At 36.9% G+C, this 16,632-nt stretch overlaps 2 protein-coding genes across 6 annotated transcripts in view; one reads left to right on the top strand and one right to left on the bottom strand.

Moving 5' to 3' along the window:
• Positions 1–130: 130 nt before the first annotated feature.
• On the bottom strand, positions 131–8,304 carry fam161b (FAM161 centrosomal protein B). 5 transcript variants are annotated; one of them, XM_008400218.1, is made up of 11 exons: positions 8,110–8,304; positions 7,724–7,831; positions 7,373–7,399; positions 6,596–6,802; positions 6,041–6,510; positions 3,463–3,776; positions 2,127–2,245; positions 1,023–1,190; positions 830–929; positions 607–749; positions 131–360 (listed from the first exon to the last, which is right to left on the bottom strand). In XM_008400218.1, exons 4-11 carry the CDS (start codon positions 6,790–6,792, stop codon positions 279–281), a joined length of 1,593 nt encoding a protein of 530 aa, XP_008398440.1. In that variant the 5' UTR covers positions 6,793–6,802; positions 7,373–7,399; positions 7,724–7,831; positions 8,110–8,304; the 3' UTR covers positions 131–278. The 5 variants fall into 5 exon arrangements, with proteins under 5 accessions (XP_008398440.1, XP_008398439.2, XP_017158059.1 ...); XM_008400217.2 differs by having other exon boundaries at positions 6,611–6,802; XM_017302570.1 differs by lacking the exon at positions 7,373–7,399.
• A 64-nt stretch (positions 8,305–8,368) lies between these two features.
• The window catches only part of coq6 (coenzyme Q6 monooxygenase), a 14,361-nt gene continuing 6,097 nt past the window's right edge, over positions 8,369–16,632 (top strand). The window contains exons 1-4 of the mRNA XM_008400213.1: positions 8,369–8,743; positions 8,941–9,075; positions 10,810–10,868; positions 15,125–15,251. Coding sequence (XP_008398435.1) covers positions 8,542–8,743; positions 8,941–9,075; positions 10,810–10,868; positions 15,125–15,251 — 523 coding nt within the window. The 5' untranslated portion in view covers positions 8,369–8,541. The remainder of the gene's footprint in view (positions 8,744–8,940; positions 9,076–10,809; positions 10,869–15,124; positions 15,252–16,632) is intronic.

Below are 16,632 nucleotides of genomic sequence, written 5' to 3'. Positions count from 1 at the left end.
TGGTGGTCTTTTATTATTTTTTTTTTACATCTTCAAAAGTCAAGTTTGCAACATGTATTACTCATGCACAAATGCAAATGTATAACATGTTATTTTCATTCAGTTCTAAAGATTTTGAGAGTGTAAAGTCTGCATGATTTGCATTTTCATAATTTATAGGTGTACATCCTAAACAATCAGGACCTTGGTGTTCACTGTGACATGAATCATTTTTTAAAAACAGTGTTGTTTTCTAGTGGAGAGACCACAAAAACTCAGCTCTTCCTGAACCCTTTTGATCATGGCATTTCTTCCCCTTTGGACTTCACGCTCTTGTCTTCCACATCTTCAATTTTCTTCCCGTCTTCTACATTTTCCTCCCTAAATCAGATATTTTGGGTTAGAAAATGCCTATATTATAATTACGTCGAACTTTTACTTGGCTCTGATGGGTTTTTTTTTCTCTATTCTCTGGCGACTGCAGGGAAAGCTCAGAAAATTATGTAATGTAATATAACCAAACCACATGAAGTCCTTGGCTCTCAGGCAGTAGTGCTATTCATATATTTACTGGATACAGTTGTACTGCACAGTAGAGGAACAAAGCTTGTAAAAAAACTCTTTTACCTGCTCGGAATTTCCTTTTCAGAGCTCGTATCAGTATCATCAAATCTGAATGATTCACCAGTTTCTTCAACAAACTGCTCTTTAATCCCAGCTTTTTCCAGCTTTCTCCTGAATGTCTGCTCTGCACGGGTCTTTGCATTATTCTGTCAAAAAATCTCTAAGTTAATCTCTAAGTTACACTAGAGAGCATTTTGTAATAAAGTGTTAGCTTTAAGTAACGTACCTGTTTCACCTGTTCAAACAAATAAGCCCTCTCATGAACTCGGGCCTTCATGTCTCTTAATTCTCTCATGTAATCTTTCATTCTTTGCAGATCAGCTTCCCTTTAAGTAAGAAAAGATTAGTTTTACCAACTGTTCCCATCATGTGTGGATGTTGCAAAATAACATTCAGAAGTTGAAAGTTGTGAAACTCACCGATGGCGCTGTACATTTCCATTACACACGTCTTTCAGGCTGCTGTGGGGATCCAGCAACTTTGCATGAAGCACTACAGTCTTCTTCATAGCTTGGGATCTCATCTGGTAGCTTTTTAACCACTCTGCACTCTCTTGGTTTTTACTTTCTCTGATTTCCATTGATTTTCTGTATAGTTAATAATAAAGTGATGTGATTTCAGATCTTTTTATGTGTTGAGCAACCAGATTATAGATCTAAAGTGGAGACAAAATCTCTTACAAAGTCTGGAAAAGTCTGAAATTTGGCTTTTATCATTTCTAGGTCAGGATAAGTAATATTTAACATGAAAACATTGTTTAGTTATCCTAAATAAATAGCTTAGTTATCCAAACAAAAGACCCAGATTTTATTAGTACTCTCCTTATTCCATTTTCTAAATAACACATTTTCGGTGCCAGTATTTTCAGTTTAACTTAAAAACTAAGGTTACATTCTTTCCAAAATAAAAGATGAGTTATTTCACATATTTTTTTATTAACAATTTTTTGTAACTATGAACAATTTGAGGGGGGTTTGTGGTATTTGAAAGATTAATTTTTGTACTCAGATGTCCAAAATGTTCGGACAAATATCCATCCATCCATTTTCTTTACACCCTTGTCCCTTAGTGAGGTCGGGAGGGTTGCTGGTGCCTATCTCCAGCTAATGTTCTGGGCGAGAGGCAGGGTCACCCTGGACAGGTCACCAGTCTGTCACGGGGCAACACAGAGACACACAGAACAAACAACCATGCACGCACACACACACACACACACACACACACACACACACACACACACACTCACTCACACCTAGGGAGAATTTGGAGAGGCCAATTAACCTGATAGTCATGCTTTTGGACAGTGGGAGGAAACCGGAGTACCCAGAGAAGACCCATGCATGCACGGGGAGAACATGCAAACTCCATGCAGAAAGACCGGGGCCGGGAATCGAACCCGGAACCTTCTTGCTGCAAGGCAACAGCTCTACCAACTGTGCCACCGTGCAGCCCCTTGGACGAATATGATATTAGAAATGTGTAAGAGCGCTGTCTTTAGTTAACTGCTTAGCAATGCAACTCACCTGATGGCGACACAGCGCTGCCTCACGGCATCTGTGATGTACATGGGAAGAGTGTCTGTAGATATCAGTGTTAGGGCTCCAAGTGACTTGCTCCTACCAAGATTATTCATTTTAGAAACCTGTAGAAGTAAAGAACCAGAAACAACAGGGTCTGTGATCAGCTGGCTGGAAACTAAAACTAAAAAATTTAATTGCTTCAGAAAACACAAGGTATATAACCAGTGCCTTGTTTTTGCTTTTGTTTTTTATGTTCGTTATTATTAACAACTAATCACTTTTAGAGCACTGTGCATGACAAAGACGCAAAATTTAAACGGATGTTTCCAAGAATCTTTTTTCCACTAATCAGAAACATTATCCAAGTAAAGAAAAAACTGTATTACTTTGAGGTAATGTCAGACAATCTTTTTAGACCTGCTGAAATGTTTAGTAAGTTACCTGTACTTTCTGAGTTCACTGCAATTTCAGCGAACTCAAGAAGAAGATAGGCAGAAAACGTTCAGTGATCACAAAGTTTAATCACTGATGCAATATATAAAAATATTCTCCACGCCATACCAATTAGTTGAAAAAATATTTTGTGCAGATTTTTATCACTTGGTGCAATTTTCCCTATTTCTTGTCAAGTACGGTAAAAATGTAATATCCAAGTCTTGACATATTCTTAATCTCAGCCTCACTACACATTATTTTGGAGTACTGTGAACACAAAAATGTTTTTTAATTCATTTAGAGCATAACAGTGTCACATTCATAAGAGAGATTCTTGTAACATAAAATTGAAAGGCAAAGGAAAATAAAACTGAAATGATTTGCTTCCAGAAATAATAACAAAGACAAAATGCTAAATTTAAGGGGATAAATGAAGCCACAGATTAGGAAATCTGAGGTCAGAAGCATTACATCTAGGAAGCTCCAAACTAACTGAAAATAAAAATGGTTCAGGCTTGATAACATGGTGGGTGGATATGTTTCAAACTATCCATCAAGCAGAGAAGGTGTGAGAGACTTAAAAAAAAAAAAATTGGTGCAAAACCATAACATGAAACCATCTGGTGTGCTGAAGGTCTAAAAGTCCTCTGCTAATCCAGTTATTTTTACACATAAAACCTACAAGATGAAATTGATCATTTACAGTTACTTTAAAGGATTAAATGAATCACTATAATTCCTATGTAATCAGATTTGAAAAAAATATTTTTAAATAATTCACTCCACATAAAATAGTTTTCTCTAAAAAAAAAAAAAAGAAAAATAAATAAAATAAACATTCCCGATTTATTAAATTTGTTTGAATTAACATAGAATGTCTCATCTTCTTAAAAAAAAAGCTCACCTGTGAGGTTTCTGGGGAGTTTTTATATTTCCTTGCAGGAAGAGCAGATGTCCTCAAGAAGAAGGGCTGACACCTTGTCACATCTTGACTCTGCTTTGTCTCCAGTGCTTCCCTTTGCAAAGCCTTGTGCAGACTTTTAAAATCTGGGACCTCGGGTATGATTTTCGGCTTGAAGCTCGGCTCCTCATCCAAGAAACCCAGCTTTTTTTTCCTGGTATGATCGGCGCTGCGAACTTTTGGGCAGCCAGCCTGAGCCGGATTCTGCTGTTTCGAAGCTATTTGTGTCTGGACGTTTCTGCAAACTTCCTGCTGATCTGTGCAGAGATATGAGCCGCATCACTTGCATGTCTCTGTCAAATGTTAATTAAAAAGTGCTGAACAAATTATTTAATTTTTCTGTAATTTAAAAAGGGATCTTGGCAGGAAAACCACTAAGTGATTCCCAGAAGGAAAACCTTAATTCATCTCAAACCAAACTTGTTATTACCAGTGAAGTGGCATTATGTTATGATAATCTTCAGTTAAAACTTTCCTGTTTCAAGGTATCTTCTTGATTATGAATTTTTTAAAATAAAATGTAAAACATAATAGATTTTATTAGGAGCAAATTACTATTTATATTGTTACTAAAATGATACACCACGTTTATTATTAATGTTATGTTAGAAATTGTGGATTTACTGCAACAAATGCAGTCGACTCAATATACACTGAAAAAGCATGGAAAACCTTGAATAACTCCAGGTATTTTTGGTCTCTCATCAAAAGAAACTTTTACTGCAAGATCGGTATGATGGAAAAATCATGTGGTTTTTACTGACCTAGAACACGATGCATCTCATTGCTGTGGTTCTGGTCTGGATTATGCTTTACCTTGCTTTGGTATTGGCAGAATGCCAAGGCTCTTGTCGGACTTATTACTCCCGGGATTTTATGTTGAAACTAAACAGGCCAGAGCTACGCTTCCTCGTTTCCATGGAATTTCTATCCATGGAAAAATGCGAAATGCGAAACGCAAAAGCGACGGAAAATAGGACAAATCAGGCTAATCAGTGTGATGATACGTCTTAAAAAACGAGGCCTAAATAGCATCCCTCTTCCTTCTGTTTAATATTCAGTCACTAAGGGGCAAAGTTGACAAGCCAAGGTTATAAAGGTTAGAAAGTCCAATTAGGCTTGATAGTTTTAGTTCAGAACTATCTCTCTGTGCCTTCAACTGTCACTGTATTCTTTGATCCAGCTGATATAAAAAATTCTCTCATGAAAAGCAAACCTAATAAAAGTCCCGGCCCAGATTTTATTTCAGGGAGACTTTTCACACAGCAACTTAGTGGCGTGTTTTTAAACCGTCTCTGGAACTGGGAAAAATGTCCTATATATGGAAAAGATCTATCATTATTCCCATTGCCAAAAGTAAAAGCGCCTAAAGAGCTAAATAATTTTCGCCCCATAGTCCTAACATCGTTAGTAATGAAGGCATTGGAAAGAAAAAAGAACTACAGCTTCAAGCTAAGAAACACTTGGATCCGATGCAGTTTGAGTTTGCATATAGAGGATGGTGCCGTCACTCTCCTGAATCTACTCTATAAACATCTGGAAGACTCAAAGACTCATGCAAGACTTTTGTTCAAGGACTTCTCATCTGCTTTCAATACAATAATACTCTTAATTCTGCAACATAAACTCTTAACTCAATGTGTGTTTTGTCCCTTCTCCTATTTGTTCTCTACGCTGTAGAATAATCTATTTAAATTAATTTAAAACTAAACATTACAAAAGCAAAAAATATGAACATTGACCTCCGTAAAGCACCTTAGCCCCCATTCCCTGGGGCCTTTAATATGAACACTGATCAAATCCATAAAAAGGGGCAGGAGAGAATGCATTTTTTAAGAAAGCTAAATATTTTTAGGATTATGAGCCTCTTTTATAAGTCTTTTATTGAATCCGTCTTTGGAAACGTAAATGTCCAGAATAAAAAATGTCTAAACAAAATTGTTACTGTGGCAAACAAGATAATTGAGATAGCCCAACCTCTCCTTAACGACATTTTTATTTGTCATACTGCTCATAAATCAAGGCTCATCCTACACTGTCCAGACAATCCTTTAGATTTGGAGTTCCAGCTTCTTCCCACTGGACAAAAGGTTCAGGCTTCCTATAAGCAACACGTGGAAGAACTCCATTGTATCCACAGCAATCAGGTCCCTAAATTTGAGCGCTACAATTCCGTTTTATATATTTATGAGTTGGTGATTGTATCATTTGCCTGTTTTTAACACTGTCTATGTAAGTTATGTTGTTTTGTATGTTTGAAATGTCTGCAAAACAAATTTCCCCCTGGGGGGAATAAAGGAATAACAATAAAGGAACTGAAAACCATTCTATATGTTGATACAGGTCAACGACCCAGGTCTGCTAATGGGAAATTATCATTAATCTCTTAGAGTTTAGAAGGCAACAAAGCACAAGTAAACAAAAAAACATTTGGTCCAAATGAGCTACTTGCACTGTTTCTTCCCACTGGTTATCAGTATGTACCTTACAACAATAGAACCCAGTGAAAAAGAACACCCACCTTTCTGCTGTCTTGTACCCTTCATGTTTATGTGGAATGTTTTCTGAACACAAACACTGTTTTTTGGATCCACTGCCGTGACCTTCTCTCTTTTGTTTTTGTCTCTTTCCTCAAAGCTGAAAGGTTTCTGAATGGAGAGCAGGAACTCCATTCTCTGCTCATGGCCCTGTTTTCTCTCCTTCTCTCTAAGCTCCATCATCTCCTGGTAGATGGGCTGAATAACGTGGCCCGGGACAGGAACAGCGCCAAACTTCTTCTTGCACTCAGCCTCTTCCTCCTCTTCTTTCTTCTGCACTGTTGTTTTAGATGAAGGACACCTTTCACACTGCTGTGCCCTGACAGAACAGTGCTTTGAGTTTGTTGAAGGTACCATGGATAGAGAAAACATATTAGGCTTTTGTTTGTGATACTGGAAAGCCTTCTTGTCTGAATTAAGAGCAGATGCAGGGGTGGATCTCCTTTCTACAAATCTGAAAAACAGTGAGCACATTTTAATGAGATAGATTATTATTTAATAAAACAAAATAGACAATTGTGTGCTTCACATGCTCTAACCTTTCATCATCATACTTCTGATTTTTGTCTGATGACAAGAGAGTGTTCTGATGAATCCTTTCATCGAGCTCTTCTGTCTGTCTGCTCTTTGTTTCCTGCAGCTGCAGCTGAAGGGCCGTTCTCAAAGCCTTGAGGTGAGCCTTGAGCATCAGCTCTGATCGGAGTCTTTCCACAAGCAAAGTGTCACATTCTGACATTTTTATTTTTCTGTTTTAAAGCACAAAAACAAAACAAAACAAAACAAAAAACAGACAGAAAAAATATAGTGAGACAAAGCCAAAATAAAAGTTTAGTTGGATTATTGACAACATGCACATTTTATTGGGGAAAAAATAGAAATGACAAAATGAATAGGGTTGAAAAAAACAGAAGGTCAGAAATAATTAACCCATGGCTTTAAGAGTCAGATCTAACTGTTACTCAAGACAATCTTCACATTTTGTTGGTACTAAATTGTTGAAGAAAGAATCATTGCGATCTTACACATTTTGTCACAATCAAATCCCAATGCGTTTTGCTGGGATTTTAAGTGTTGTGAATGGGAAGGAAAAGATAAATGTTGTTCAACAATATAAAGTATCTGTGCATATATAAATAAGTAAGGGTTGGAAGAGTAGGTGACTTGCAGTCAGAAAGTTATGAGTTTGACTTCAGCCTCTTCCTGCTAGCATGTGTCAAGCCTTTGAAGTTGCAAACCAATATTTGTATCAATGTAGTAATGTCTGTGCAGCTCAAGAATAAAAACACTCTTAAGTTTTAAGTATCATTTGTATTTACCCTCTTAAAGTCCCTGCAACTGCCTTCCTGTGAGGAATAAAATAGTAAACAATCAACTACTGTCTAATTCACCTTTCAAATTAGTAAACAACCAATGAAATATTTTTTAAACCACTGGTTAATCCAAATAATAATAATCAAAATAGGGAGCATACTCTTTTCTTAAGTTTTTGAAAAATTAAAATAAGGTGCTTAAATAAGCGTAATAGACCGCAGTGAAGTTAGTTTCAAGTTGGATATTCGATATTCGAGCTCCGGTAAGTAGCGGCGTTTAGCTAAAGGTTGATCCGATTTATGAAACTAACTTCACTGCGGTGCACAACCGGTGGGAAAATCTAAATTCTGTCCTACCTTGTGTCGATTAAGTTTGTTTGCAATGCTCTAAGTCATTTTTTTTCTCAGTTTGATTGCTCGAAATTGTTTAATAGTCTTGGTTGTGTCGTCGTTGGAGACATGTGACTAGCAAAACAAGAAGATAAGTAGGCAACACATAAAATATTACTGTATTTAGGACACTGAAAAAGTCCAGCGCACGGCGCCATTTCTGTGTATGCTGCCATGGCAACAACACATCGGCGTTCTCAGCGAAATAAAAAAAATCCGGGTCAGAGAAGCTGGGTTTTTCTGTATTTATGCATACATGTGTGGAAACTTTTTCATATATGTTTTAACGCTCATAAGCGGCTAATAAGCAAAACGAGTCGATTATATTTACAAACTAACAATGAGCTACTAACCTGGAAACAGATGACTTTCAGGAAGTGTTTCCCTCTTTCGAAGCGTACTCTAAACTTTCCGTAAAGCATATCAGTTGAGTCATGAAATAAATGTATTTATTCATGACTCACAGTGAGCATTTGGCTCACTCTTATGAAGTGAGCCAAATGCGAGTTTTGGCAGCATTAGCGCTGCCTGTGGACAGAAGCGAAACGTAACTTTATGGAGACGTAAATTACGTCGATTGTGATTGGACGGGAAGCCGGAAGCAGTTCTTTTTGGAGCGCTTGCTTGTCAACACAACATGGCTGGATTACAGAGAGGACACAGCTGTCTTTATTAGGACATATCCAAGGAGACGCTTTCTCTCTGGTTGCTGTATGACGGCGTTCAGACTCCCGAACTGGACTCTATACTTTTCTTTAATGTGAAATCAGACTGAAGAGAAAATAATGCACAAGCTCACAAAGGCGCCACTAGTCATAAACGGACTGGGTCGATGTCTTATAACAGAGAAGCACTTACCAGCTGTAAATATCATCAGGAGAGGTTTGGTGTGTTCAGAAAATAGGACAGATTCTTCTAAAACTGAGGTATATGATGTGATTATATCCGGGGGAGGGATGGTTGGATCTGCAATGGCTTGCTCCCTAGGTGAGTCTGACTTGTTATTATACTAATTTAGGCAATTTGTTTTTAAATAGACTCATTAAAGATCTCCATCCCTCTAAAAAATAATAACAGCATTGGGAAATGTGTCTGCACCACATTATAATCAAACAGACTTGAGCATATGTGAAGGCTGTTATTTTCATGCAGGCTCTATAATTAATATGATACAATTCTCATAGGCATGGATCCCAACTTGGCAGGAAAGAAGATTCTGCTCCTAGAAGCCGGCCACAAGAAAGTAATGGACAGAGTGCCTGACACCTACAGCACCAGAGTCAGCTCCATCAGTCCAGGATCAGCCACACTCCTCAGCGGTACAGTAGACAGTTTAACACAAAGGAGTCAACCTGATATTTTCTATCTTATTTGTCTTATTCTAAACATGTTGTATGCTGTGGGTGTGTGTGTGACCTTTAAATGGCCCCACATGGTAAGTTAGGGATCAGACATTCAGTTACTCAGGCTTAGCAGGGATCAGTCTCCTGACAGCCAAGAGGTTTTTCTGAACACCGCTGTGAAGGTTAAAGCCAGGAAAAGTGAGGATCGAGGAGTTAAATCTGTTGGCCATTTGATGCCTTCATTTTCTTCTAAAATATGCATTTTAAAAAAATGCATGCATATTTTCAGATTTTCTATTTCTTCGCTCTTAATAATTTGCATTTATCTTAAATAGCAATAGGCTGCTTATAGTCATTTTAATAAGCTGCCATTGAAAATACTGGAGGGAATAGAGTTTTTAGTTACTGTAAGATGCTTAGAATAATGCAGTCATTCATCCATTACTGCATACTGCTGGTCAGCTGGCTGAAAAAAGGTTAATTCTCCTTTCCCTTGCTTACAATTATAACAAATTCAGGTGTGTGAAATGTCTCAGTCATTAATACCAAGAACCTTTGTGTTGTTGAAACTGTAGGAGCACCGCTCCTCAATAAACCTGGAATTGGCTAGCTCTGATTGAAACTTCTGTTAAACAGCTAACTGCAGGTTCTACCTAATCAGATATCATAACAAGCAACTCTACATATCAAAATCAAAACAACAAGAATTTAATCCTATAGTTAACCCAATTGTAAACACCCATGTATCTTTCCATTCACCCCTCAACACAGTCTTCTGGTTATTCCAGACAGAGTTGTGGGGGGAACAGGTGCATCAGGGATACCCAGACACCTCTCACACCCAGCAAGACTCTCCGGCTCATTCTGGGGAGTCTCAAGTCATTCCAAAGCAATAAAAGATGTGCAGTTCCTTCGGTGCATTTTGGCCTGCCCTTTGGTCTCCTTAACAAAATATTCTAATACAATTTTAAAATAATAATGAATATGTTCAGCTTTCATGTTTTAATTAAAACAATTAGATTGTGTTATACATAAATTATTGTGTCATAAATTATTGTGGTAATGCTGTGATAACTTGAAAATGTGATCAATTTACAAAAGGTTATCCTCAACATGTGAGAATCCCTTACTAGCCGAAGACAAATCTTAAATAATCTCCTCGTCTCTCCAGTATATAGTATATTAAACATTGAATGCAGCATTTTTTTTTCTAAATGATTCTTTATAGGGTTGTTGGGATCAAATTGTATTTGCTTTGGGCTACAAGTTGTCACTACAATATTTGAAATAAACACAGTTGTGCAAGGTGGAGGAATGCATACAAAACGCTGTATAAATGTGAAACATTGTTTAGCTTTGACCTTGATTCCCTCCACTGGCACTTATGCAAAATATAAAAGGTTAACCAATAACTTGTTTATGGAACCACTATTCTTCTGGCTTCTTACTATAAACATCATATAGTCATTTTGAATATAATTAAGATGTTCTGCATCTACACTTCTTTATGATGTAGCAAAAGAAAACTTTATGACTGTTATAAAGTTTTCAACAAGGTTGGAGAGTTTCGGTATCAAATTTAATTTTAAACCTGTGAACCTACCATTACATTTTTATGTCTTTTTGATAGGTTTCATATTTTTAGTTGCAGATATTTTCAGGAGTATCTTCTAATGTAAAAATATATATATATATATATCTTTTTTGCAGGTATTGGAGCATGGGAGCAAATCACAAGGATGAGATGCAAACCCTATAAAAGGATGCAGGTACATTTATATGTTAATTATGACAAAACATTGTTGATTTTATTTATGTAAGAAAATGTTAGAGGCAGTGCCCTGGAATAGTGCTTATTTTCTTTAAGTCTTTCTCATTTTATTACAATAAAATTACATGTTTCTTTGTATTTCACTGCAATTGACCAGGGATCTGTGGGGCCAATTGGTCCAAAATGACATAGCATTGAGCACTTAAATCTAAATGTCAATTTTAACAGCTTTTCAATATATTTTAATGGTATAATGGCATAAAATTTTAAGACAAAGGTGAAGAACTTATCTTTTGTTTAATATGTTGCTACGTTCTGAAACCTCAAAATAGAAATAAAATTATGATTCTTTACCAATATTGTTATATTGTAAGTATTTATAAAACCTGATATTTTTACATCTTTTACATTGCATTTTTTTCAAATGTTGGATCATTTGCAGCTCAAGATACATTTATTTATCATGAGTAATAGTAAAAATGACTCTGGGTAGTACAGGTTGCTGATCCATGGGACAGAAGAGCACAATGAAACATATAATTGTGAAGTGGAGAGAAAATGACAACATTGTTTTTCAAATAAAAAAAGGTGTGGTTTGCATTTGTTTTTAGCTCTTTACTCTGATACCCATAAAATCCAATGCAATCAACTGCCTTCTGTGTTATTAATAAATAAAGTTCATCTGTGTAATTTAATCCCAGTATAAATCCAGCTGTCGGTGAAGATCTCAAAGTTTTATAGAGAACATCACGGAACAAACAGCAACATGAAGACCAAGGAAAACACTAGGCAGGTCAGGGCCACAGTTCTGGAAAAGTTTAAAGGATGGTTAAGTTATAAAATAATATCCCAAGCTTTGAAAATCTCACAAAGCTTGTTTTACTCCACCATGTGAGAATGTAAACACTGTGACACAATTACAAAACCCACAAGGACATCTGTGAGTGGTAGAAAACTAAACATGCACTGAAGTTACCACCTGGTAGCATGGTGGAAGGAGGATGATGCTGTGGGGAAGCTGGCTAGGGTGGGAAGATGAATGGAGGTAATGCTGGACGAAAATAAGATCCGCCCTGTAATACATTTTGTCAGTAGAGACTCAGATGGAGGTTCACTTTCTATGGCCCTAAAACAATGGCCCTAAACATACAGCCAAAGTAACACTATGGCTTTATGTGTTACAGCTACAGTAACATATAATCTGTGTTAACACAGATTATATGTTACGACATATAATCTGTCGTAACATATAATCTGTGTTAACACAGATTATATGTTACGACGGCTGTAACACAGATTATTTGTTACTACTGCTGTAACACATAAAGCCATAGTACATGTGTTTAGTTTTCGCTAAATACTATCTGGGAAAGATGTAGCCAAATCTAGAAATTCTGAAACACAGGAAATGATTATGAGACTTGTTTAATTTTGTCAAACATAAAAACATGGATAATAATGTTAGGTTATAGAGTCACAAGGGATTGGTGTACAAAACTACAGTTTTGAGCACAAACTGTGGGTGAGAGATGGCCTGTGTTTTCAAATAATGCTATGTTAAATTAATATGCTGCTCGATGTTCAATTTAGTGCTATTTTATGTTGCCATAAAGTTACAATTTGTAGCATGTGTTATATCTTATAATATTAGAGAAACATTGCTTGCTGAAATAGATGATTTATCGACGAAAGTGTAACCAGAGAAGTAACACTAGTAAAATTCTCTGTTTTTCATACTTTAAGGAGCCGCTTTGATGGCATATTTCTGTTTTTGTATAAACAGTATATTCCGTAAAACAGTGAAAATGCATCTCTGTTAGAGATATCACTTTCACTTCAAGATGGGCCATCTCCCGAGACCAACAGAGTAGCAAGAGAACGTGTCAATTTAATTTTTTAACGCAGTTACTCTCCTTCCCTTAGGCTGCTGTGCTTTATTTTGACTTTCAAAAAAACACAATGTGTAAATATATCCTCTGGTACGTCGTGTACCTTTGCATGTTGTATAAATAATTATGGTGGGGCGCCATAGCCAAAAATCACAGGAGCGTTTTTGGTCCCATTTCAGCCCTGGCTCCACCAAAACACCTGAACCAAAAAGACTGAATTACCATTACCTTCTTGGCATGTCAGCAAGTTTCCCAAAGATTTGTTCATTAACAATTCTTTAGATTCTGGTATGTTGGATCAGGGATGCATCCAATTGTTCCAAGAATATTCATAAATATGTCAGGTATTGGAGCATGGGAGCAAATGTAAAATTTCAGCAGTCACTCTCCGTCCAGTATGACTTTGCTTTTGCGTTTTTACAAAGAAGACTGGACAAAAATTCATATTTGCAATGCATTGACTCATGGGAGCGCACACACCTTTCAGGTTTTTATTTCTAAAAGAATAAAAATGCGATGTGTTGTTTCCCTTCCACTTCACCACTATGCACTGCTTTGTGTTTGTTTATTACAAGATCCCCCCAAAATACATTAAAGTTTATGATAACAACTTTACAAAATGTAAATAAAAAAAAAGGAATGTAAATACTTTTATATTCTGCTACTGTGTTGTTTTGTTAAATACGTATTTAGAAAAGATAGCTCTCCAGTTGAAAATATCTCTGTAATGCAAAATATCTCAACAAATTTCCTTGTTATGCAACTTTAAATTTCCCTAATGTCTCCTCCAGACTCTGTTTTACTGGCATACTATATGTATTTCTGTCATCCATAAGTTGTAGCACTGTACAATTAGTGGAGAGAAAAATCTGTAACATTCAACTTGTACTCATTCATTCAGATTAATCAGCAGGCAACACAATGCAGCATCATATAATCATGTATACGATATGTAATTGTTCGCATTAAAATAGCAAAAGGTGGTTTTATGTACCATGCATTTCGCTCATTCCTTTGGGCAATTTATGCCCCTTTTTCAGGAGCTCTGCTGCGCCTGTGGCACCCTAAATGCCAAAGAACCTGAGTTATATTTAAAGAAGGCCAATGTCGGGCACATTCAAAGCGCCGAATGGTTCTCTGACTGTGCAAGTTTTATTTATTAAAGCCATGTTTTCTATGAAGAGTAACTCATTTTGATGTTTCAAATTGTTACCTCCTCTCCACGTCTTCTAATTATGAAGATTCATGTGAACAACGACGAGAAGATGAAAGATTAGGAGAGTGGTTGTTTGCTGCAAAGTTAACCCACTTTACGGCTGCGGGCGCAGCCTCAGTGCCTCTTGTCAGATGTGGTTGCTGTGTACCAAACACTTGACCGCAGGGTTTCTCTTTGGGTCCAAGATGTCATCATGCATTGCCCTACAGTTATTATAGTAGCGTACCTCTCCCATTATACCTTCACTCTTCTACCACTGTTTTGGCTTGTTTGCCACTCAAATTTCAGTCATATACATGTCAACCATAGAGCTGGAAAATATGCAGAGAAGGTCAGCTCTAAATAGCACGCTTTCCCGCTAGTAAAGGCTTCCTGAAATGTCCACAAGGCACTGAGAATTTTGCACAGGATGCAAGAGTTTTCCCACATTTTGTTCTATAAAGTTCTAAGAGGGAATATTCTCTAAAGCTTAGACAAAAAGCAATAACTTATTCAGCTCCAAAGCTCCATCATTTCACCAGCATTTAACAAAACCAAAACAATTTTTGGGCTGGTCTCAGTAAATCTTTCCTCCCAACCACTTATCACAAGTTGCAAACCAACTACCATTAGTGGTTTTACTGTGGGGTATATCCCCCTACTTTATGGCAAGTTGAAAAAAAAGTAAAAGCAGTGCAGCAACATATTACTGCAGAATGATGGGTTTTTGTCACCATAGTCACCGTCCAGGAGAGGATTAACCTTGTGCAAACACTTTTCACGCCCTCATGTTTGACTCTACCGGGGTTGGAGTGACATTAGCTTAAAATTATAACTCATTATGCTGCTTTTGGGTTGTGAATAAATATTGACTTACTCTGTAACCTTAACAAACATGTCATTTTTTATTTGTATTTCCTAGTTAGTGTTTGGCAAAAACAAATCCACACCAGAAATGTAATTTGGGCTCTTGGTCCCACAGAGCGCCATTAAGATGTAGACAGCTGTCCATCGTTGTGACAACTGCTAACTTAGCCCTCCAGCTTTGATGTTTTTAGCCTAACCTTAATGAAATGCCGCATCTCCCACTCCAGCTATAAATAGAGAAAAGAAAGGATGCATTCAGTTTTTAGACTTGCAGACCAAAGGCATAATGAGTCTCTCATTTAGGTCTGGGATGCCTGTTCTGATGCCCTGATCACGTTCGATAAAGAGGACCTGCTGGACGAGATGGCATACATTGTGGAGAATGACATCGTTGTGGCTGCGATCACCAGACAGCTGGATGCGATGCCTGGTGAGTACACAGCGGGAAAAATAAGTATTGAAAACATTGACATTTTTAAATTCACATAGGTCTGTAAGAATCGACATTATCCACACATACAGAGGCGACAACACAAATAAGCCCAAAATGAGAAAGCAGATTGATACAGGGAGTAGATATTAAGCACATAAAGAAAATGAGGTGGAAAAAGGTAAATATATCTGAAGCAGTTTTTCCATAAGAAGAATACTTAATGCAGTAGCTGCACAAGCTATATTATTTTTACTCTTATACTTTATGACACACAAAACTACAAATGAATCGTCCTTATTGTCTCCAGGTGCATTCTGGGTAAAGCTTGTCACCATTCTTATTGTCTCCAGAATGCACCTGGAGACAATAAGGACGATTCATTTGTAGTTTTGTGTGTCATAAAGTATAAGAGTAAAAATAAAGCCAGTCATATAGCACAACATTTTATTCAATATTTTACACTGCTGGAGCTCTATTAAAGTTTTCTATAGAACATTTAGACAAATCAGCAAAATACTGGTAGAATAACTCCCCTGAAGAGGTTTTTACTATTAGTAAATGTAGTTAAAAAATAAAAAGTCATCCAGAAGAAGATCTTAATGTGCAGAGGTTGAAAGATGGTTGAAATTGATTGATTATCCTCCCACTTCTTACTAGTCCTTATTTTGTCCCCTCAGTCCTTAATTACTCAATGTTTTTGTTACATAGTGCAGTTTGCTGTTTGTCACTGTACTGTGATTACAATGTGACGGAAACTGAAGTCAAATTCCTTGTTTCCACCTGCTTGATTCTGTTTCTAATTAATGGCTTAAATAAAGCTGACTATAAATGTCTTTCTTTTGGTTAGATATGAAACTGTGGGCAACAAAATCTACATTTTAATAGACTTTTCTGGGCTGTATGGAGACAAGAATTGATCAACATTAAATAAAAGATGAGATGTCATCAAGTGTTCAGGGAATATTCTGGTGAAATGAGACCAACACTGAATTCTGCACACATTGTTTGGAGAATGAATGACAGGGTACATCACCACAAAAACCAACCAACAGAGGTTTGGAAATGGGGACATTATGGTCTGGGGTTGCAGTTTACAATAATGTACTCACAGACTTGATGTAACTGAGGAAAGATGAGTGTAGACCTTTTTGATGAGACTTTGAAGATGAAACATGGGTGGAAACTTAGCAAAGTCCCCAAATTAATGTCTAAGGAGACTAAGAAGAAAGTAAATCTGCTAAAACTACCTGACTTGATCCCAGTTTTAACATTAGGAATAACTAAGGCATAAAAGAGGCCTGAAGAAGATTAAAACTTTCAAGACTTTTTTTGTGTGTGTGTGTGTGTGTGTGTGCGTGTGTGTGTGTGTGTGTGTGTG

This window comes from Poecilia reticulata, linkage group LG22, assembly GCF_000633615.1.
Source record: "Poecilia reticulata strain Guanapo linkage group LG22, Guppy_female_1.0+MT, whole genome shotgun sequence".
Taxonomy (NCBI): Eukaryota; Metazoa; Chordata; class Actinopteri; order Cyprinodontiformes; family Poeciliidae; genus Poecilia; species Poecilia reticulata.
The sequence above is the reverse complement of the archived record's forward strand: the minus strand, read 5'-3'. Positions and strand labels throughout refer to the sequence as shown.

Bases quoted from the DNA above. Each gene is read 5' to 3' on its own strand.
- fam161b (XM_008400218.1), bottom strand. From the start codon at position 6,792: ATGTCAGAATGTGACACTTTGCTTGTGGAAAGACTCCGATCAGAGCTG. The intron at 3,777-6,040 runs GTGGGTGTTCTT...ATCTCTGCACAG, and splicing joins GGGTACAAGACAGCAGAAAG to ATCAGCAGGAAGTTTGCAGA. The intron at 750-829 runs GTACGTTACTTA...ATTTTTTGACAG, and splicing joins TGTTTGAACAGGTGAAACAG to AATAATGCAAAGACCCGTGC.